The sequence below is a fragment of the Nyctereutes procyonoides genome, unplaced genomic scaffold, assembly GCF_905146905.1.
Source record: "Nyctereutes procyonoides isolate TBG_1078 unplaced genomic scaffold, NYPRO_anot_genome, whole genome shotgun sequence".
NCBI lineage: Eukaryota > Metazoa > Chordata > Mammalia > Carnivora > Canidae > Nyctereutes > Nyctereutes procyonoides.
The window spans coordinates 4,157,343-4,181,154 of record NW_026575139.1 but is presented as its reverse complement, the minus strand read 5'-3'; the positions used below and the strand labels follow the sequence as shown (position 1 = coordinate 4,181,154).

The 23,812-nt window shown below is 42.4% G+C and overlaps 1 protein-coding gene and 1 pseudogene across 1 annotated transcript in view; one reads left to right on the top strand and one right to left on the bottom strand.

Annotated features, from left to right (window-relative positions):
- Nucleotides 1-453: 453 nt before the first annotated feature.
- Nucleotides 454-23,812, top strand: part of EVL (Enah/Vasp-like) — a 144,432-nt gene continuing 121,073 nt past the window's right edge. The window contains exon 1 of the mRNA XM_055304149.1: nt 454-732. Within this exon, the coding sequence (XP_055160124.1) occupies nt 728-732 (5 nt within the window). The 5' untranslated portion in view covers nt 454-727. The remainder of the gene's footprint in view (nt 733-23,812) is intronic.
- LOC129496501 (U4 spliceosomal RNA) lies at nt 5,500-5,704 on the bottom strand (annotated as a pseudogene).

Below are 23,812 nucleotides of genomic sequence, written 5' to 3'. Positions count from 1 at the left end.
CGGGAAGCCCTATCCCCGCAGCGCGGCCCCAAGCCCCGCCCCTAGCCCCGCCCCACCTCCGTATTAGCCCCGCCCCCCGAGGCTCGTCCTTCCGGGAAGCCCAATCCCCGCAGCGCGGCCCCACGCCCCGCCCCGCCCCTCCGGGCCGTCCTCCGCGAAAGCCCCGCCCCTCGCAGCCCCTGGCTCTGGCTCCCGGAGGCGCGGGCGGTGGGGCCCCGCGCCTTTTGTGTCGGGCTCGGGCCGCGGCGCGCGCTCTCCCCTCGGCGGCCGGGGGCGGCGGGCAGCACGCGCACCCCCTCGGCGGGCGGAGGGGCCCCCTCGGTCCCGGCTCGCGGCGGAGCTCGCCCGCGCGCCCCCGCCCGCCCCCTCGGCGGTCCCCGCGCCCGCCCGGGCCGGCGCCTGGCGTCTCGGCGCGTGCACCCCCTCCCCTCCCCTCCCCTCCGCCCCCGCCCCCGCCCCCGCCCCTCCGCCCCCGGCGGCGCGCGCACTCGCCGGCCCGGGCACGCGCCCGCCAAGATGGCAGGGGCCGGGGCCCAGCTGTCAGGCGCCGCCGCCGCAGCCCGTCCCCGCAGCTAGCGGCCCGGACGCCCGCCCGAGAAGATGCGCCCCCGCTGCCCCCCGCAGCCCAGCGAGACGCGGAGCCGCCGCGCCCGGGGCCGGCTCCCCCGCTAACGCCCCGCGCCCCGCGCCGCGCCCCCGGCCCCGCGCGCCCGCCCCGGCAGCGACAATGAGGTGAGTCGGGCCGGCGGCGCGGGGGCGTTGGCGGGGGGCCTCGGGGCGGTGTGGGGGCGTCGAGGACGGCGGGGGGGGCGGCGGGGGGCACCTGCGGGGCGGGGCGGGCACCTGCGCTGCGGGAGGGGCACCTGCGGGGCGCGGGGGGGCACCTGCGCTGCGGGGGGGGCACCTGCGGGGCGGCGAGGGGGGCACCTGCGCGGCGGGACGGGCACCTGCGGGACGCGGGGGACACCTGCGGGGCTCGGGGGTGGATACCTGCGGGGCGCGGGGGCGGGGCACGCACCTGCGCGGCGGGACGGGCACCTGCGGGGCGGGGGGGGGGTGACCTGCGAGGCCGTGGGGAGGGCACCTGCGAGGCGAGGGGGGCGTCCAGGCCGGCGGGCAGGTGTGGCCTCTCCCCCCCTCCCCCCGGGCGCTCCCCCACCCCCGACGGCGCTGCGAGCCGGGCTCCCGCAGCCCCGGGAGCCGATTTCCCTGGCCCGCTCCCCTCCCGCCCCCCTTGTTTGGCCTCAGGCGCTCCGAGGAAGTGCAGGACCCCCGCACCCCCGCACCCCCCCCACCCCCCCACCCCAGCCGGGGCTCTGCGGGCGCCCCCGAGCCGGCATTCCTTCTCCAGAGGTAACCCGACCCTGCCTTGTGGGATAAGCACCTCCTTGCCTTTTTTCCTGTGTGATTTTACCTTCTGAACGCCCATCCCATCGCACCTACGGTGCCTGTGGTTTCATCTTGCTTGTTTTTCCAACTTTATAGGAACGAAGCGATGCGATAAGTGTTCTTTTGTGTCTGGCTTCACTCAGGTTGTTTTTGAGATTCATCCATTTTCTTATTGATCTGCAGTATCAGCCCATACACTGTATGGGTGCATCACATGTTTTCCGTCACACTGTTGGTGGACGTTTGGATCGTGCCCTTTGGCCCTGCTGAATCCACTTCAGTGCCTCCCCGTGCACTGTCTGTGGAGTATATACCCAGCGGTGTTTCGGGGTCAAAAGATAGGCATATCTTCAAATTTAGCAGAAAATACCAGGTTTCCAAAGTGTGTGACTGATTTACACTCCTTCCAGCAAGTGTGAGAGAGTTCTTGTGCTCTGCGTCCTTGCAAGCACTAGATATTGTCGGCCTTAAATTTTAGCCATCCTGGTAAGTGTGGAGTGGTATCTCCTTGTGGTTTTAAAATTGTAGTTTCCTGGGGCACTTGGGTGGCTCAGTGGTTGAGCATCTGCTTTTGGCTCAGGTTGTGATCCCAGGGCCCTGGGATAGAGTCCCCATATCCAGCTCCCCGTGGGGAGCCTGCTTCTCTCTCTGCTCATGTCTCTGCCTCTCTCTGTCTCTCATGAATAAATAAATAAAATCTTTTTTGAAAATTGTAGTTTCAGGGCAGCCCGGGTGGCTCAGTGGTTTAGTGCCGCCTTCAGCCCAGGGCGTGATCCTGGAGACCCAGGATGGAGTCCCACGTCGGGCTTCCTGCATGGAGCCTGCTTCTCCCTCTGCCTGTGTCTCTGCCTCCCTCCCTCCCTCTCTCTCTCTCTCTCTCTCTCTCTCTGTGTCTCATGAATAAATAAATGAAATCTTTAAAAATAAAAAAAACAATTGTTTCTCACGACTGATGAGGTCATGTTTATTTGGTAGCCTCTTTTACGAAGTGCCTGTTCAGATGTTTTGCCCAGTTGTTTTTTGGAGGGGGGTATTACATGTCTTTTCTCCCCTAATTTGTAGTTCTGTTCCAAAATCAGGAAGATCGATTATTATAACACCTTGCAGAAATCTTGCTATTTTGTGTTCACATTAAGATCTGCAGTCCACTTCGAATTTGATTTGTGTAACTGTGTATGTGTGTGTAATTTTTTCGTTGATTTTTTTTTTTTTTTTTTTTTGTGGAAAAGGGGGTTACATTTCATTTTTACCAGCATCATTTATTTTGGCACTGATCAAAAAGGTCACCCTCCCCCCACCCTCCCGTAGCTCTTCAGTGCTGCCTTTGTCACTTTCCAGACTTCCATATAGGACCATTTCTTTCCACCTGATGTATTCCTTTAGTGCAGGTCTGGGATTCTTACAGTGTTTGCAAATGTCATTATTTACATCACATTAAAAAAAATAGCTTAATTGAGATACAATTCACACAGCATAAAATTTGCTCATTTAAAGTATACAGTTCAGGGGTGCCTGGGTGGCTCCGCTGTTTGAGCGTCTGCCTTCAGCTTAGGTCATCATCCCAGCCTCCTTGGATAGAGCGCCACATCGGGCTTCCTGCTCAGTGGAGGGTCTGTTTCTCCCTCTCTGCCTGTGGCTCTCCCTGCTTGTGCCCGCTCTCTCTTTTTCAAGTAAATAAATAAAATCTTAAAAAAAAAAAAAAGTATACAGGTCAGTGGCTTTTAAGTATCTTTAGAGTTCTGCAACGATTACCACAATCTAATTTTATTTTATTTTATTTATTTATTTATTTATTTTTACCACAATCTAATTTTAGAACTTTTTCCTCCATTGTGAAGGTCCTTTTAGGTACTTACAGAATTCTTGGTTTGCCGTTGTTTTCCTTAAGCATTTCAAAGATATTTCATTATCTCTGATTTGGATTGTTTCTATTGAGAAGCCACTAAATCTGTCAATTCTCTTCAAAGTACTGTTTTTCTCTGGATGCTTTTAAAATGTTTTCTTTGTCTTTGGTTTTCAACTTTTCTGTGCTGTCCCTGATATGATTTTTTTTTTTTTTTACTTATAATTGGGGTGCTTAGGGCTTCTTGAGTCTGTATCCTGACGTCTTCCCTTTGTTTTAGAAGTCACCAGCCATTAGTACTTCAAATATTGCTTCCGTCTCACCTTTCTTTCTGGGTCTGCAATTGCACATGTTAGATCATTCACTGGATTTTCTGTCTCAACCTTTTTTCTCTGTTTTCTATTTGTCTCTGTCCTTCAACCTGCATATCTCCTCACTTACTTTTTTTTTTTTTTTTTGGTCTGCTATAAATGATCTTTTAAACAATTAAGGGTGGGTTTTTTGTTTTTGTTTTTGTTTTTGTTTTTTAGCATCCCACATGTGGCTCAGACTCACAACCCCAAGATCAAGAGTCACATGCTTTACCCCCTGAGCCAGCTAGGCACCCCTCAGTTGAATTTTTCATTTCAGTTATATATCTTTTAATTCTTTAATTTCCATTGGGTTTTCTTTTTATCTGTTTACCATTATCTGCCAAAATTGTCAACCTTGTCTTTTATCTCCTTGAATATGGTATGCATAATTATTTTAAAATTTGTCCAGTTATGGCACTATTTGTGAGTCCTGTCCAAAGTCTGTTTTCTCTTGGTTTTCTTTCATTTAGTCTTATCTCCTTATATACCTAGTTTTTGGTGTGTTTTTTTTTTTTAATTTTGTGCTGGACGTGGAATTTGCATAATTGTTAGTAGAAATCATTTGAGAACTAAGAGGATGTTTTCCTCTGCCAAAGATAATTCAGGTTTGCTTTTGTCAGGCGAAAGTGACACTTGGGACCTGGAGTCACTTCAATGTACTCTCAGGGGATCAAGCCATTTCTAAACTGAGATGCAGTCCCTGTGAGGCCTCGCATGTTTGGTTCAACCTTTACTCCGTAAACCAACACCAAACTTTTAGCATTCCCTGCAGAATTGGCAAACATCCCCAGGGAAAAGTAGCTCTGACTACTGAGCTCACTTTCCTGAGTTTCTTATGTGTCTTCCTCCCCCAGGCCTCCAAGCAGATATTTATTATCTTTTTTCCCTGCTTTTCTGGTTCTCTTCAGCTGGAGATTGTTCTGATTTACTTAGTCAATGGTTCTGGCAGTAAAACCCCCTCATGCCTGCACAGTAGGGCAGTTTGAGTCAGTTTCTGATTCTGCAGGAGATTTAAGCTAGCAGGCTACAGAAGCTATGAAGAATAATAACAGCTATTTTCTTGTGTTATGTCAACTATGTTAGATTATCTGTGAAATGCTCCTAGAATCAAGGTAATCTTAAAATTATCTTGGGTGATAAGGGTGGTATCCGGGTGGCGCAGTTGGTTAAAGCATCTGCCTTTGGCTCTGGTCGTGATCCCAGGGCCCTGGAATTGAGCCCTGAGTCAAGCTCCTTCTCAATGGGTAGCCTGCTTCTCCCTCTCCCTCTGCTACTCCCCCTGCTTGTACTCTCTCTGTTAAATAGATAAATAAAGTTTTTAAAAAATAATAATAAATCTTTATTTCCCCTTAATATATAATTAGTTGAAAAAAATGGCAGTTTAGTGTAGGTCATTACTATGATGCAAAGGATTTTGGAAGCAGATACTCTCTTTTTTCCATATTTCTTTCTTTCTCTTGTTTTGATTTCCTTATTTGATAAAAATTACCCTTTATCTGGTCCTCTTAAATAGAACATTTAACCTTTTGATCAACAATAGCATAGGGGAGCCCGGTTGGCTCAGTGGTTTAGCACTGCCTTCAGCCCAGGGCCTGATCCTGGAGACCTGGGATCGAGTCCCACGTCAGGCTCCCTGCATGGAGCCTGCTTCTCCCTCTGCCTGTGTCTGTGCCTCTCTCTCTGTGTCTCTCATGAATAAATAAATAAAACCTTAAAAAAAAAAAAAACATCCAGCCACCAATGGAAGCCATTAAAATGCCACTACCAAGACTTGGGAAAAAAAAAAAAAAACAATAGCATAATAGCATTCTCATATCCTATTCTTTGGGATCAGATAAAATGGCGTGACTGTAGAAATGAAGGTTTGTAAATGGCTTTTCCAAAATGAGCCATTCAGTCATTCTTTTTCTTTGTCTGTTTTTACAGAGATTTTTTTAAAAATGTTAACAGTTTACAATAGTTCTCTGTCACACTGTTTATAATTAAACACCAATGCATGTATATTGACATGTACCTCAAGTACTTGGCTTTCGCAGAAGGGCCTAAATGAGTTTTCAGTTAGCAATAATCGCGCCTCGGATAAACCTCATTGGCTATGATACTGCCACTGCACAAAGCTGGGAACTAAATGAGTTAGGGAGTCCATTCATTATCTCTGTTGTCAACTCATTTGATTGGGATATTTATAAGCAACTTGCTTCATCCATGAAAAATACTTTGTTTTCTGTTCAATTGTGAGTTTTTTCAATTAAGATAACACATTATTTTTCTTGCTAGATAATCTCATGGGAGTATAGAAATGTGACCTCTTCGGAAAGGTCTGCAAGGCACCTTCCAAACTATCCCTTTTAAAGAGTGTCTAAGAAAGGCATAGGGCTCAAGATAAATTCCCATGAATAAACTGAACATTTGAGGCACATATTTTTCACAGATTTTAGGAAAAAAGTCCTGTTGAATCAAACTCCTCAGATTAAGGTTGTATTCTGAGTTTTTTATTTTATAGACTATTGCCTGAATTCTTCCATTTTCCTAACAGACCTTAAGTATTTTCATGTCTTCATTCAAAAATCAATTTTTGAGGGCATACTGTTGCCTGATTCTGGATTAGGTGAGTAAGGGGTTGAAAAGAAGCAGACCTCCTCTCCCAAATAGACCTCATCCCTAAATGATTTACAGACATTTACTAGATCCCTTTCTGCATCCTTTTTAACTAAAAACACTCCCCAATACATAGTATACAGTATATTTCTGTTTATATGCTTTAGTCGTTTATCCATTGGAAACATTCTCTTCTCTGAACATTTTTTCTTTTCTTTTTTTTTTTAAGATTTATTTATTTATTCATGATAGACACATAGAGAGGCGGAGACACAGGCAGAGGGAGAAGCAGGCTCCATGCAGGGAGCCCGACATGGGACTCGATCCTGTCCCGGGACTCCAGGATCGCACCCTGGGCCAGAGGCAGGTGCCAAACTGCTGAGCCACCCAGGGATCCCTCTGAACATTTTTTCTATCTGCCTTTTATCTTTTAAAGATTGAATTTATGGAAGGTTAAGGTTTTTATGTCATTAAGTCTTTTTCTTTGTAGTTTTTCCATCATTTCTTACGTTTAAGATAGCGTTCTTCCAGAAGTTTGATAAGTATTAAGTTGTTTTTCTGTTTTATATACAAAATGTAAAAAAGCCATCCTTCAAATTGTCTAGAATATGAGAGGAAAGTCAAATTACACTTCAAAATTGCTGATCAGATACTTGACTGTAACAATAATAGATACATGGCAGAGATATCAGGAATGTTTTCTAAGTTAGATGGCAGTACAGACATCCAGATCCCAAATTGTCTTCAAGAGTGCATGGTTACAGCCAGTAACATCTGAATGAGGATCATCCCCCAGTCCTCAGAATGTTTACCTGCCCCCAACAAGGCCAACCTTGTCTGTGAAGGCGTGGCCAGTCGAGCATCCTGCAGGTCTGGTTTTGTGCCAAGGAACTACTTCATCTGGGCCAAGGGCAGTTTATCAATCTTGGAGTTATACAAAATGCAGTGTGATTATAGGGCGTAGTATAAGATACACAGGCAGAAACACAATCCCTATTTATCACCATGAACCTGCACTAGCTAACACATGTGAGTCCAAGTACATTTCTGAATCTAGTACTGCAGATTGGGGGCAGAAGAGCATTTCTCCAAGTAATGGATGGAGTCATTGGAAGTCATATTAGGGAGACCAGCCATAGAGTTGTGGAGTTTCTGTGTGTGTATCTTCCTAGGGTCTCTTTTGTTCTTCTTTCTGCCTGTTTTTAGGCTAGTGCCACTGTCTTGTTGACCTTGTAGACAATGATTTGTTTTGTTTTTTTAATTCTGAGTTTACTTTTTTAAAAAAGAATTTTTTTTATTTTAGAGGAAGTGTGTGCGAGCAGAGGGGAGGAACAGAGGGAGAGGGACAAGCAGACTCCATGCTGAGTGTGGAGCCCAACATGGGGCTCTGTCTCAGGACTTTGAGATCATGACCTGAGCTGAAATCAAGAGTTGGACACTCAACCAAGCCACCCAGGCGTCTTGAGTTTTACTTTTTTTTTTTTTAAAGATTTTATTTATTTATTCATGATAGTCACACAGAGAGAGACAAAGAGGCAGAGACATAGGCAGAGGGAGAAGCAGGCTCCATGCAGGGAGCCCGACGTGGGATTCAATCCTGGGTCTCCAGGATCGCGCCCCGGGCCAAAGGCAGGCGCCAAACCGCTGCGCCACCCAGGGATCCCTTGAGTTTTACTTTTAATGAAAGTTTTAATGTCAATAATTTGTCAAAGAATACAGAGCAGTTTAGAAACCTATTTCAGAGTGTTTGACAAAATATTCATTCAGCCCAGCAGTATTCCAGTGTTCTTTGTATGTGGCATATATGGAAATGGTTCTATCAGCTAATTATAGAGATTTCCCAAGCTGGTGAAAAGAAGTCACCATGAATCATAGCGGCATTTATTTTATTTTAAATTTTTGTTTAAATTCCATTTAATATACAGTGTAATATTAGTTTTAGGTGTACAGTTTATTGATTCAGTATTTCCATACATCCTCTGGTACTCACAAGTGCACTCCTTAATCCCCATCACCTGTTTTACCCATCCTCCCCCTCCCCCACCTCCCCTCTGGTAACCACCAGGTTTGTTCTCTATAGTTAAGAGTCTGTTTCTTGGGCGGCCCAAGTGGCTCAGCGGTTTAGCGCCACCTTCATCCCAGGGCCTGATCCTGGAGACCCAGGATCGAGTCCCATGTCGGGCTCCCTGTGTGGAGCCTGCTTGTGTTTCTGTGCCTCTCTCTGTGTGTATGTGTGTGTGTGTGTGTGTGTGTGTGTGTGTGTGTGTGTCCGAGTCTCATGAATAAATAAATTTTTTTAAAAAATCCTTTAAAAAAGACTGTTTCTTGGTTTGCCCGCCTCTCTTTTTCCTTGCTAGGTTGTTTTGTTCCTTAAATCCTGTGAGTGAAATCATGTGTTTCTCTGTCTCTCACTGACTTACTTAGCATAATAGTCTCTATCCATGTCATTGCAAATGCCAGGATTTCATTCTTTTTTATGGTTGAGTAATATTTCATTATATGTGTATGTGTATGTATATATATCTTCTCTATCCATTCATCAGTCAATTGACATTTGGGCTCTTTCCATAATTTGGTTATTGTAGATAATGCTGGTATAAACATGGGGGTTCCTGTATCCCTTTGAATTAGTATTTTTGTATTCTCTGTGTAAGTACCTAGTAGAGCAATTGCTGGATCATGGGGTAGTTCTCTTTTTAACTTTTTAAAGGAACCTATATACTGTTTTCCAGGGTGGCTCCACCAGTTGTGGTCACACCTACAGTGCATGAGAATTCCCTTTTCTCTATATTCTTGCCAACACGTGTTTCTTGTGTTATTGATTTTAGCCATTCTAACAGGTGTGAGGTGATATTTCATCATGGTTTTGACTTGCATTTCCTTGATGAGTGATGTTGAGCTTCTTTTCATGTGTCTGTTGGCCATCTGTATGTTTTCTTTTGAAAGATTCCATTCATGTCTTCTTCCCATTTGTTAATTGGATTATTTGTGGGGTTTTTTTTTAGTTGTATAAGTTTTCTTAATGTATTTTGAATGCTAATCCTTTATCAGATATGTCATTTGCAAATATCTTCTCCCATTCCACAGGTTCCCTTTAATTTTGTTGTTTCCTTCACCGAGTAGAAGCTTTTTATTTTGAAGTCCCAATAGTTCATTTTTGCTTTTGTTGCCCTCGTTTCTGGAGATGTGTCTAGAAAGAAGTTGCTACAACTGATGTCAAAGAGGTTGCTATCTCTGTTCTTTAAAATTTTAATGGTTTCATGCCTCACATTTAGGTATTTAATCCATTTTGAATTTTTTTAAAAATATTTTATTTATTTATTCATGAGAGACACAGAGAGAAAGAGAGAGGTAGAGACACAGGCAGAGGGAGAAGCTGACCCCATGCAGGGAGCCCGACGTGGGACTCGATCCCGGGTCTCCAGGATCACGCCCTGGGCCGAAGGCAGGTGCTGAACCGCTGAGCCACCCAGGGATCCCTTGGATTTATTTTTTAAAAAATATTTATTAATTGGGGGGGGCACTTGATGGGATGAGCACTGGGTGTTATGCTATATGTTGGCAAATTGTGAACTCCAATAAAAAATAAATAAATAAAATGGCAAATTAAAAAAATATATATATTTATTTATTGGGCAGCCTGGGTGGCTCAGTGGTTTAGCGCCGCCTTGGGTCCAGGGCGTGATCCTGGAGACCTAGGATCGAGTCCCACGTCGGGTTCCCCACATGGAGTCTGCTCCTTCCTCTGCCTGTGTCTCTGCCTCTCTCTCTCTCTCTCTGTGTCTCTCATGAATAAATCAAATCTTTAAAAAAAATTATTTATTTGAGAGAGAGAATATGTGCACACATGAGGGCAGGGGAAGGAGTGGGGGGAGAGGAAGAGAGAGTCTTAAGCAGACTCCATGCTGGGCATGGAGCCTGTCTGGAGGCTCAGTCTCACAACCCTGAGATCATGACCTGAAACCGAGTCAGACTGTTAACTAGCTGAGCCACCCGGGTGCTCTCCATTTTGAATGTATTTTTGTGTATAGTGTAAGAAAGTCCGAGTTTATTCTTCTGCATGTTGCTCTCTAGTTTTCCCCAAACCATTTGTTAAAGAGACTTTTTGCCTCGGATCTTCATTCCTGCCTTGTTAAAGATTAATTGGCTATATAGTTGTGGGTTGATGATTTTTAATATGAGCAAAATTATCCTTTTGTTAAAATGCTGTCATTTTGAATTTTGCTAATTTAGTAGATTTGTTTGTATCTTGTTTTATAAACATAATAAATTTAACCTTGGTTTTGTAATTGTACATAAAGAAACTGCATGAAAATAAATCAGTTTTTCTTTAGAGGGAATCTATATACTACCCAAGTTTGAACTTTGCAGTAGACTATAAGCTTGATGAGTCTGTTAAATGAATATATCATAAGTGCTATGGTGATGTGAAGAGCACCTCCAGCAGACATAAGGGTGGGAAGGGCCCCCTCAGCGAACAACTCTTAAATTTTCTCTTTCCTAGCCCAAAGGAGAAGTCCCCATAGAAATAATTTCTAGTGGGAATTTTCTCAGTTTTTAGAAAAATTACTTTTTCCTGATTTAAATGTGGTATATATTGCAGGTAGAGAATTTGAAAACATAGGAAGGTAGAGAAGATAGTACAAATCAGCATTGATCTTGCTGTTTAGGAAAAACTGTGTGGACTGTAGTTCCTTTACGTGTGTAAAGGAACATTTTCACAAAATTGATATCGTATGATGTATTTGTGTTGGACATTTTATGTTTAACATGTATATATTAGCCCCTTGTTAAATATTCTTTGAAAATATTTTAAGTAGGTGAATAATATCTATGATATGGTATACTATAATTGATTTATCAGTACCCCAATTTTGGGACCATTAACTTGCTTTTAGTATTTCATCATTGTAAGTAACACAGTGGTTAATGTCTGTGTACATAATTCTTAGGGTAATCTTTATTTCCTTAAGATAAATTGGTAAAATGGTATTACTATGGGCACCAAAGGGTATAAACATTTTAAAGGCTACTGATACACAGTATTGGAAAGCTAATTTTGAGCAAAGAAGAGAGAAAGAAAGAAAGATAAAGTTAGTAAAAGGAAGTTTAATCCTGTCTTAACTTGGAGGTTCCCCCAAAAAACAAAGGACTAGAAAAAGAAGTAAATGGTGTGGTTCCATATGCTCACCAGTTGGGGGAGCCCAGTTCCTGATTCCTCTGTAACTGCTGGCGTGAAGGTGGACTGCCTCTGTCTCTAAGGTTGTGTGAATCAGTTTGGAGTTAATGTCCGACTGTGAATGAACTTTCTAAAAACCTGTTGTGTTATGCCACATTTTGCCCCCTATATTCTAAGCAGCCCGGGTTTTAGAGCCACTCCTTACCTGGCTGAGCAAATGACTTAACCTTTATGCACCTCCATTTTTCACATGTGCTGAGGATAATTCCACTTTCTGCACAGGGTTTTGTGAGGATCAGATGAGGATGCATAAGTTATTAGCCTTATTTAATAAAGGTTAGTTACTTACCCCCCCCCATTTGTTGTGTACAAGGAAGATAAACCGTGCAAAATCTGGAACAATTCTGAATTCAGATATTCTGTCCTTTATTAATCACTATATAACTTATCTACCGTAACGGGTAATTTTTTGGTTTAGAAGCCATGGTTGCTACTAATGCTTCAATTTCTTTCTTTTTTTTTTAAGATTTTATTTATTTATTCATGAGAGACAGAGAGAGAGAGAGAGAGAGGCAGAGACACAGGCAGAGGGAGAAGCAGGCTCCATGCAGGGAGCCTGATGCAGGACTCGATCCCAGGACTCTGGGATCACGCCCTGGGCCAAAGGCAGCACTAAACCGCTGAGCCACCAGGGCTGCCCTAATGCTTCAATTGCTAAAAATGATTATCTATAAAAGATATAGAAGAGCTCTTGAAATAAAGATAAAAAGGAGGCAGGCTATTTGGGGGGAGAAGAGATCATTGTACCAGAACATTTACATTAAGAAATCGTTGCTGCAGTTGAGCACATTTAGCTCTAAAGCTCACGGAAGCCATAGCGGAAAGGGCAGCATGAGCTGGTGATGTGTGCCTCGTGGGCTGCAGTAACACAGACACCTTTGTGGAGCTCTAAAACATTTTCTGAGTATCATAGAGACCGTGGACCAGAGCGTGGTTTTGGAAGCCTCATATACTTCTCCTGCCCTTTCTCGCTTATGATAGATTTGACCTGGGCCCTTTCCCTAGACGCTCTCTGCACCCGTGAACATTCTCTGGCTTCTGCCCTCCTCTGGGCTCTCTTTGTGGAGCTTATTTCTAGCTCTCAGAGGATCCTAAGTAAGAAAAGGTCTGATGGACTAATTCACCACTTTACCAAAGTCTACTTCCTTGTTTCCTTCCCTTTGCTAATTTGCAAGCCTTCAGATCTTTAGTTTAAATGTCCCTTCTTCCAGGAGTCTACCCTTGACTCCTTCCCTGAGGGGGCCCTTCCCTGTTCTTGCCTATATGGCATCCCGTATTTCCTCCTCTGTAACTATATTTGTAATTACTTCTATTTTTCCTCCTATACTTCGTGAAGGAGTATGCCTGTTTTGAGCTCTCTTGGATCCCTAGAGCCTGGCACTTGGTAGATGCTTCGTAAATATTGATGCTGCTACCTATACCTAAAATGGATAGTAAATCATGACATTCATTCCATCTTGGCCCAGGTCCTTCCAAGTACAACATTCCAGGCAGCCACCCCAAACTGTGGAAGCTGGCATTCAAATGAGAGCTGTTTCATTATGTGAATAATGAGTTAATGCGTTACTGGGACGACGGTGCTTTAGTCTGTTGTTTCCATACTGCTGCTGTGGGACGTGATTTGTTGAGTGTGGATGGATTGTTTTTCCTGTTATTTCCTTGTAAGGACGTTATGTACTGTAACTTTTGGTGTCCTGGATGTTTCTCAAACTTTACTGTGCCTGGGAATCACTTGTGAATGTTCTTCCAAAATGCAAATCCCATTGCCAAAGGTAAAGGAATGCTTTCTTAAAATCTTTTTTTTTCTCTTTCTATTAATATAATGTATATTTTAGAACAATTTTAGGTTTACAGAAAAATTGAGCAGATAGTACAGAGAGTTCCCATATACCCTGCACACATATAAATTGTGTCATTTCCCCTGTTACTAACATCTTACATTTAACAGGCATTTGTTACGCTTAATGAGCTAATATTGATAACATTCTTAGTAGCTAATCCATACCTCATTCAAGTTTCCTCGTTTTTACCTTGTGTCCTTTTTCTGTTCCAGGACACCATGTTACATTTCATTGTTGTATCTCCTTAAATCTTCTTGGCTTTGATAGTTTTCCAGACTTCCCTTATTTTTTATGACCTTGACTTGTTAGGTATATTGTAGGATGCCCTTCTGTTAGAAGTTGTCTCATATTTTTCTCAGGGTTAGTGTGGTGTCATAAGTTAGGGAAGGAAGATCACAGAAATAAGGTGCCATTTCCTCACATCATATAGAGAGTACATACTAGCAAGGGGGTTTATGGCTGTTGATATTGACCTCAGGCACCTGGTTGATGTAGTGTTTATCAGATATCATCCTTGTAAAGTTAGTCTCTTAGTCCCCTTTTTAAGAAAATTATTATTCACAGCCCACACTTGAGTAGGGAGTTATGCTGCTTCCTCTGATGAGTGCTTTTTAAATATTAATACTTAAGTATTTTGATATGCATTGGAAGAAAATAGTGCATCACATCCATGGTATTTTAACTGGGTTCCCTAGAGGGCTGTCTGAAACAAAGGCCCATGTGAGAGGAGCATTCGAGAGAGTGTTCCCTCTGGGAGCAGGAATGAGGGGAGAGCAGTGCAATGGAAGAAGGAAGAGCCAGCACAGGCATTCAGTCCTGATTAGGCCATTGCTCTAAGCCACCGACTGGTGATGACTCCTTTTCACAGGACTCTTATTTGTGGGGAGAAGGGGAGAAGCATTATACCCATGAGCTATTGTCTTCATTTGACAAAGGATTGCCCCCAGGGCATTAATTGCTCTACTTGGAGGTGTTTCCCTGTGGCCCTCAGAGGGCTCCCTGCCATCCCCTGGGCAGGGACAAGGAAGCAGGTCAGAGTCTGGGCAAGACTGGTCACTTCCGTGGTGGCTAGAATTGGAACAGGTGAGGCAGGAGGAGTGGAAATGACGCAGAAGAAGTGCTTCATGCGTGTGGTTTTGTGAATATTATTAAATAGAAAGGAAATAGATTTCATTGTTTTAATTTCTTAGTGCATTGCGTCTTGATTTTCAGTCATTTCTGGCTGAAAGTTTCTATACTTCCAGGTCGACTTCACCTATGTTTTTCTAGTACTTTATGGTTTCTTTTTATTGTGCCCAAACGTTTAAATCTCTGATCCATTTGCAATGATATATACGTTGGAGAGATGGACTGAGTTTTATCCTTTTTTGTCTGTTTTTTTTTTTTCAGTTATCCCAGTACCAATTATTAAAAGTTTCATTTTTTTCCCTCTGCTTTGAGATGCTGTCTTTTTCATATTTAACTAATTTGACCTATTTCTGGATTTCCTGTTACATTCCATTGGTCTATATTTATTCATGTGCCAATACTTCACTTTTAATTAAAGAGGCTTTATAATAGGTTTTAATATTTAGTAGGGCTAGTCCTCTCTTGTTGTTCTAGTAAGTTGATTTTAAAGAAAAAGTCTTAAGTAATAGCACTCATGTTAAATAGACATGACAAAAATCATAAATGACTAGAGTTTGGGAAATAGTACATTAGCCCAAAGGAACAAATCTGGAATGATATGATTCAGGCATCTCTATGTCCCTTTGGGAGAATTCTCCTTTATGGCATGATGCATGTGGCTTTTGAATATGAATCCAAGAGATAAGAGTAAGGCTAAGGATCACTCACAGTCAGTATGACTTTTCGGAAGAGAATTGTTAGCCTATCAAGGCAGTCCTTACCCTTAGTCATCCTCCCCCCAAATTACTTATGAAACCACAGTTTATTTTGGATTTTTGACCTGTTAAAATTACTCATTTGTAAAACCATAGGAAGTTAGAAATCTTCTAAGTCTGGTGGTTTTTAATCCTCACTGGGGTGTCAGAAACACTTGAAAAGGCCCTCTTCCCTGGCTTCGCCCCAGTGCCAGGGCTCTACCTCAGAAGATTCCATTAATCTGGGGCAAAGTGTTCTGTTGTTGGTTTATTGATAAAATCTCTAGATTATTATTAAATGTGCATCCAGAATTGAGAACTACTGACCTAGTCACAAGGTCCAAAGCAAGGCTGGTTTTTCTGGCAATGTAGTTCCAACACCTAGCAATGGACCTGGAATGTAGAAAGTGCTCAGTAAATGTTTTTGAGTAATTGAGTCTCTCCTTTCTTAGATGAGAAAACAGACACAGACTCCAGAAGTCACTTGCCTGGGGCTCACGAAATAGTGGGGCTAACAGGGCATTAAGCACAGGTCTCGTCTTTTTTTCCCACTCTCCTCTGTCCACATCCTCTCCTTTACTTACAGGCAGAAGTGGGCAAGAGCTATTGCTATCTTGACTCACGTGTTGTCCAGTGACAACCCCAACCCTCGACCCTAGCTCCACCTTCTCAGTCCAGCAAAAAGCACAGCTCAGGGGTGAACCTGAGACTTTGTGGTTAAGATCATTGGACTGTGTCAGCTTGTATTTGGCATCAGCCCCCCTCGTGGGGTGGGGAGGCTGACAGGAGAAGGGGTCAGGGACACAGCCAAGTGCTGCTACTGTGTACCTGCTGCGTGCCAAGCTCAGCCTGCCAGTTTACAGCTGTCTCAGTTTTTTGATGGGAATTTCACACCCTCAGTGCCAGCCATAAAGCATGTTAGATTTTCAATTAGAATGCATGGTATTACTTTTAATTAATGTTTTATTTCAGTCAAGATGTATGGTTTTCTGTTAGTCAGCAGTAATTCCAAATCTCTGTTTTCCTACAGCCCATTCTTGATTTGGGTAGTTCCTGGGAAAGACTCAAATTTCAGAACTGGTGCAGCTTTAAACAAAGGTTGTGTTAAGTTTGCTGGATTTGGGCGTTCTTCTGGCAGTGGTTTTTTGGGCTGTTTGGACCAATCCTACTAAGAACAGGAAAAGGTGGAAAGTTAAGAAAGCAAGTCAGTTTGAAGGCCTGGGAGAGCTACCAGGCTAGAAGGATTTGCAGACCTGAGGTTTGGGAGAGGGCAGAGGGCTATGCCTGACGTTTGGCACCATTTCTCCCCTTGCAGCACTGCTGAAACCGTTGAAATTGCTATCTGAGAGATGAATAGAGCTTTAGGAGATACTGGTTTTAGAGCCTGCTAAGGAGGAAGAGCTCTTGTAAATGTGCCAGGTTTTTCCTACAGGCTCTGCCTACGGACACTGGAGACTGGCACTCTCAGAAACTGGAGGACTGCTTTGAGTCACCCCAGTATCTGATTATCTTCAGGTGATGTGGGTTTGTTTGTACCCCTGACCTACCTGCCTGTTGGAAGGGAAAGTAAATCCTCTCTAGAGGAGTCTCCGACTACCTGTGCAGTCCTCATCTGCAGTGAGTGGCACTCAGGAATGATCAGATCTTTAAGATGATAAAACTTAACCAAGAAGCAAGGGAAAACATAGACAATAGGAATAAAATCAAAAATCATTTGACTTGAAAAAAAAATCATCTTAGATTTTGAAAGAACTGAGAGTAGTGTGTTTAAGGAAATAAATTGGGTTTGACCTTTCCTTGTTCATCATGGGTAGCTCAGCCGAGAGGCTGACTTAGACTCCAGCCATGGGTGTTTCTAGCCTGACTGTGGTGGGCAGGTATGTCTGCCTCTTGTCCTCAGGTATATTTGCATAGTTGTAAGCGTCTTTGTTTAATCCCATCCTGGGTAGCTTTGAGATTGGGACAAGAGAGAAATTAGAATGATGACCACAGGTTTTTAGATCTGAGAGCTAGAAGAACCCATGAAGGTCAGTCTTTGGCTCTTACTATGCTTTTTATTCTTGAGAGATGGGGACATTGTGATTGGGTTAGGCAGTGTAAACACTCGTGGATGTAGTTTTATACAATAAAGGTGGTTAAATATTTAACAAACATTATTTCAGTAAATGTAAATTCTTTAAAAATACTTGTAAATTTTAAATTAACTGTAGTAAATGTGATTCTTTTATTTATTTATTTTTTAAATTTTTTAATTTATTTATGATAGTCACAGAGAGAGAGAGAGAGAGGCAGAGACATAGGCAAAGGGAGAAGCAGGCTCCATGCACTGGGAGCTGGATGTGGTATTCGATCCCGGGTCTCCAGGATCGCGCCCTGGGCCAAAGGCAGGTGCCAAACCGCTGCGCCACCCAGGGATCCCAAATGTGATTCTTTTAAAGTATAGACTTTTTTGTATTATAACTACATGCCTACTACTTATTTGTTTTTGTATATCATATCTACTTAAATTTTTACATGTAATATATATATACTGAGTACCTACCACATGCAAGGCAGTGGGCCAGGGACAAGGCTACAGACACCAGCAAGAGCAGGCCCTTAGAGAGGGAATCAAGAAGGGGAGCTGAGCATGAGATGAAAGTGCCAGAAAGGAGGTGTGAATTTTTGGTTTTATCTATTTTTATTTTTTTGCATTTGCATTGGGCTAGGCTAGGGGATGTTATCTTCTGTTCTTGTTCATCCCTTTTGCACTTCTTTGAGCTGGGTCATTTCTTCCTGTTGGTTTTTCAGTAATTTGAAGACCAGTGTTCTTCAGAAAGTCTTGCAATATCTTAATCAAATATCCTCAGTTCTTTCAGTTTTTCATGGTTTATCTCTAATGAGTATCCCCTTTTGAGGGGCCTTCCTTTCACTGAGCTCTGACATGCTGAAGCCCTATTAGCAATGTAAAAATTTAAATTTTGTAACAGGCTTGATCACAGAACAATATTGGCCTTGGCACACAAACAAAACCCTTTATACAAAATAGAAACACACCACACCTTAGAACCTCTGTGCCTGTAGACCGATCAGATGCTCTGCTTTCTTGTACCAGCTGAGGTTTCTCGCTGAGCAACATTAGGGTACTGTTTATAAACATTTCCTTTCCTGGGAAGAGGAAAAATGCTCTCCTCAATTTATTTCACTACTCAAAATAGAACTGCAAGCAACATACTGAATCAGATTAAGAAAGAGTCCCAAATAGAAGAGCAGCACTGGAAAGTGAACCAGCTAGTCCCTTCACAAGAGCAAGAGTAATGTGCCTCAGAGTGTCCAAGTCTGGGTGATGAGGCAACAGCATAACTGGGAATCATACAGATGGGTAGTCATTCACGGAGTATTTATTGGGTGTACTGTGCTGATCCATGGGCTGTAGGTAGAAGACACAGGTTTCTAGATGGGTAGCTCAGTCCCAAGGAGACAGAATGCAGGCACCTTAGGTTCACCATGTCTAAAACTGACCTTATTACTGCTAAATTTATGACCAATTGGTTCTTGAAAGAAATGACAAGACCATTGAATGGGGGGGGGGGCAGGGGATAGCCTTTTTGACAAATGCTGGAACAAATGAATATCCACACAAAAAAAGAATGAAGTTGAACTTCTACTTCACTCCATGAACAGAAGTTAACTCAAAATAGATTATGCATTTCAGTGTAAGTTTCTTTGGGGAATGATGAAAACGTAAAAAAAAAAAAATTTTTTTTTTAGAGAGAGCACACAAATGGGGGGAAGGGGAGAGGGGAGAGAGAGAGTCTTAAGCAGGAAGAAGTAGAACTTTAAAACAATTGTAGGAGAAAGTATGAGAGAATCTTCATGGCTTGGGGTTAGGCAATGGTTTCTTAGAAATCAAAACACAAATGATTAAAAAAAATAGGTAAATTGGTTTTCATCAAAATTAAAAGCTTGTGTGTTACATGTAACCTATACTGTCAAGAAGTAGAGAAGACAGCCTGGAGCATGGGAGAAAATATTTGCAAATCATATCTCTGATAAGGGACTTAATATCTAGAATATATATAAAGAACTCTTATGAGGGACTTAATATCTAGAATATATATAAAGAACTCTTATGACTTAATAAAAAGAAACAATCTAATTTAAAAATGGGCAAGTGATTTCAATGGATGCTTCCCCAGAGAAGATATATAAATGGCCAATAAGCACACAAAAAGGTGCTTAGCATCCTTAGACATGAGGAAATGCAAACCAGAGCCACAATGGAACACTACTTTACCACCCACTAGGACAGCTAGAATAAAAATACTAGTAATAAAGGTTGGTGAAGACATACGTGACTGTCACTGAGTAAGTGGCTACATGGATAAATCTACTGGAACTCTCATCCATTGCTGGGGAGAATGTAAAAGGGCACAGTGGCTTTGGAAAACAGTTTGGCAAGTCTTCAAATATTAAACACATAGAGTTATCTTATGTCTCAGCATTTCCACTCCTAGGCACATACCCAAGAGAAAATAAAACACAGATTTATACAAAACTTATATGCGAATGTTCATCACAGCATTATTCATAACAGCCAAACCGTGGTGACAGCACTATGACTGAATAGACAAGGTGTAATATAGCCACACACAGGAATATTGTTCACAGCAAAGAGGAGTGAAGTACCAGTACTGACACAATGGGGATGAACTTTAAACACATGATGCTAACTAAATGAGACCAGTCACAGAAGACTACATATTGTGGTCTTAATAGGAAATGTCCAGAAAGGGCAAATTCATAGAGGCACAAGGTAGATTTGTAGTTGCTTGGGGTGGGTGGGGGTGGGAATGGGGAGTGGCTGCTAATAGGTACAAAGTTTCTTTGGAGGGTGGTGGAAACTTAAGTTTTGGAGCGTTTTTTTAGAGAGAGAGCAGGTGAATGGGGGAAAGGACGAGAGAGAGAATCTTAAGCAGGCTCCACGCTCAGGACAGAGCCCAATGTGGGGCTCAATCTCTTGACCCTGAGATCATGACCTGAGCTGAAATCGAGAGTTAGATGCTTAACCAACTGAGCCACCCAGGCGCCCCCATTTTTGGGGGTAATCTACCCCCAGTGTGGGGCTGGAACTCAAAACCCTGAGATCCGGATTCCCATGTTCCACTGATTGAGCCAGCCAGGTGCCCCAAAAACATTCTAAATTTGGATTGCAGTGATAGTCACACCACATTGTGAATATACTAAAAAAATCATTGAATTGTATACTCTAAGTGGATGAATATCATGGAATAAAAATCTGTTTCTCGGTAGATCTGTTTGTTTTTTTTTTTTTTAACTGAACTCACTGCTTTCCGTCCCATTCTCTGTGAATGGGACACTGGTGATCCACAGTGGAGACCTGGAGGCTTACTGGAGTCATTTAGTTCCCTCCTATCACATCGAGGTGGCCATGTTGTCATTTTTTTCCTCCTTAAAATCTCTTTTGTCTGTTCCCTTCTTCAGAGCCACGATACTGAATTAAGTCAGGTCTTCATCATCGTTAAAACACTCTAATTACATTCCAGTTTTGTTTGTTACCTCTTAAAAAGTCTCTCCGTACTTTGTTAAATTAATAATAATCAAATCTGAGTTAATGTTCTCTTCCTAAGTTTCATTAGGCTATTTCTATGTCTTTCTGGATGAAGCCATGACTCCATATTTAAAGTCTTGCAAGAACTGGCCTCTCTCTGCCTCTTCAGATTAATTTCCTCTTGTCTCCTTATAAGGAATCTACCCTCACATATTCTTTGCATATGATACTCTTCCTGATTGCAATGCCGCATTTCAAGTGATGGATGCCACATGAGGCTGGTGGCTACCGTATTGGACAGCACAGATTGTAGAACTTCCACATTGTAGCATAAGCACTTAGTAAATATTTGCTGAATGAATGAATGAATGTGATCATAGCTGTTATCTATGACAGGCATTCACCCAGCTTCTGCTTTCATGTTCCCTGGGGCATGAGAGGCAGCATTTTAGACTCCTCAGTCAGCCCTAGCTATCTTTTTCTTTCTTCTTGTTACACTTTGCTGGTATTTGCTTCTCTGAAATTTCTGCCAACTGATTCCAAGTTCTACATCATCCACACAGTACCCGCATTATTAGACTATGGCAGTCATTTCCTCAAAGTCTTGTATAACATAGCCATCTCCAGTTTGTTAGTGCTTCTTAGAAATGTTGACTCCAAATATGGTGTCACCAGTGCAGAATTCAGGGCTTTATCAACTCTCTCTCTGATACACACATTTCAGGTTGTGCAGCCCTATAGTTATAAGTGCCAGCATCTGCCACAAAGTTTAGCAGTTAGCACAGTAGCCGGCTGAAAATTATTCATTGAATGTGTATTGAATTAAGACTTTCTGGGCAGCCTGGGTGGCTCAGCAGTTTAGTGCCACCTTCAGCCCAGGGCGTGATCCCAGGGTCCTGGGATCGAGTCCCACATCGGGCTCCCTGCATGGAGCCTACTTCTCCCTTTGCCTGTGTGTCTGCCTCTCTCTCTATGTCTCTCATGAATAAATAAATAAAATTAAAAAAAAAAAACCTTTTTAAACCTTTTTTGGAGGACACTGTTTACTGTCACTGGGTGTGTCATCAAATTTTAATCATTCTTATCTAAATTGTTTTCTTTTTTAAAAGATTTTATTTATTTGAGAGAGAACGAGAGCACACATTAGCAGGAGCAGAGGGAGAGGATCTCAAGCAGACTCAATGCTGAGCACAGAGCCCAACTTGAGGTTCAAGCCCATGACCCCAAAATCATGACCTGAGCTGAAATCAAGAGTCAGATGCTCAACCAACTGAGCCATTCTGGTGCCCCTGAAATTGTTTCTTAACTGTTCTTAAGGCACCTCTTTTTTTTTTAATCATAAAAATACTTGATCATTGTGGAAAATTTAAAGAATATGGGTAAATAGCAAGAATAGGAGCATCATCCAGAGATAGTCACCATAGGTTATACTACTTGTGTCCTTTTCTTTTTTTTTTTTTTTGTGTGTGTCCTTTTTCTATGGCCACACATTTTTTAAGAATGTATATGTTGTAGATTTGTACTATACATACAGCTTTGTACTGTTTACTTACCAGTACACCTTGTTTAATGACATATTTGTGTCATTCTAGAGCTTAAGTGTTGGTTTTTTTTAAAAATATTTTATTTACTTATTCATGAGAGACACGGAGAGAGAGAAAGGCCGAGACACAGGCAGAAGTAGAAGCAGGCTCCATGCAGGAAGCCTGATGTGGGACTTGATCCTGGGTCTCCAGGATCACACCCTGGGCTGAAGGCAGCGTTAAACCGCTGAGCCACCTGGGCTTCCCCTAGAGCTTAAGTTTTTTCAACATTTGGTTATGAAGATTTTTCAGACTCAAAAAATTGAATTATCTAGTACACACCTACATACCTACCACCATTTTACTTAATTTGCTTTGTCACTTTTTTTTAAAATTTTTATTTATTTATTTATGATAGTCACACACACAGAGAGAGAGAGAGGCAGAGACATAAGCAGAGGGAGAAGCAGGCTCCATGCACCAGGAGCCCAACGTGGGATTCGATCCTGGGTCTTCAGGATTGCGCCCTGGGCCAAAGGCAGGCGCCAAACCGCTGCGCCACCCAGGGATCCCTGCTTCGTCACTTTTCTATCCATGTATTTATGTTTCTATCTTTTCATGAATCCATCTATTTTTTTTTTTATAAGAGTTTAACCTTTTAACAACTGTATGGTATTTCTCTGACTAGAGGTATCTAGATTATTTAACCACATCGTCAACCAGTTGTTAGATACTTAGGTTGTTTTCCATCTACATTATATTGTCTCATTGTTGATTTTTGAGATTTTGTTACATGTTCTAAATGCAAGTCATTTATCAAATCTGTTGTCTGCAGTGTTTCCTCCCTTTCTTGCCCTTTCATTTTCTTAGTGGTGTATATACATTTTTAATTTTGATGAAATCCGGTTTACTAATATTTTCTTTTATGGATCATTCTTTGCCTACCCCAAAATCAGGGAGATTTTCTCCTGTGTTTGCTTCTAGAAGGTGTATATAGTTTTAATTCTCATATTTAGTCTGTGACCCATTTTAAATTAATTGTTGTGTGTGGTGTGAGGTAAGGGCCTAAGTTCACATTTTTACATATGGATTTCTAATTATTTCAGTGCCATTTGTTGAAAAAAAAAAAACAGGCTTTTCTCTGTGAGTTGTCTTAGCTTAGATTTTTTTTAAACTTGGTACAGAATAGAGTAAGTCTCATCTCTTTTAAACTCTGTTATGCCTCTGTTCCTGATGGCTTATTTATACCAAGCATTTTGGAACAGTTTACTTTCTGTGGTAGATCTCACAGATGATGGGTGGCAGAGGCATGGGAATTGTAAAGAATTGGGATAATAGAGTCAAGGGTACCCTGTTCTTGCCGCTTCTCCCTGTCATTGAGGTTGGTTATTTGCCTAGGAATGTGAGTGATAACTATATATGCAGTGAAGCTTTCACAAGCACAGTGATTGAGTGAATGCTTTAACTGAAAAAACATCTTCTGGCATGTACCAGGATATCAGCAAAGCTCAGAAAACTTCCTTAAGACTGAAAGCTGGGTTTTTCCAGTGCTTTCTCTTTTGAAGTCTACTTTCTTTGGGGAATAATTTAATCCCTTTATACAGTTTGTGAAA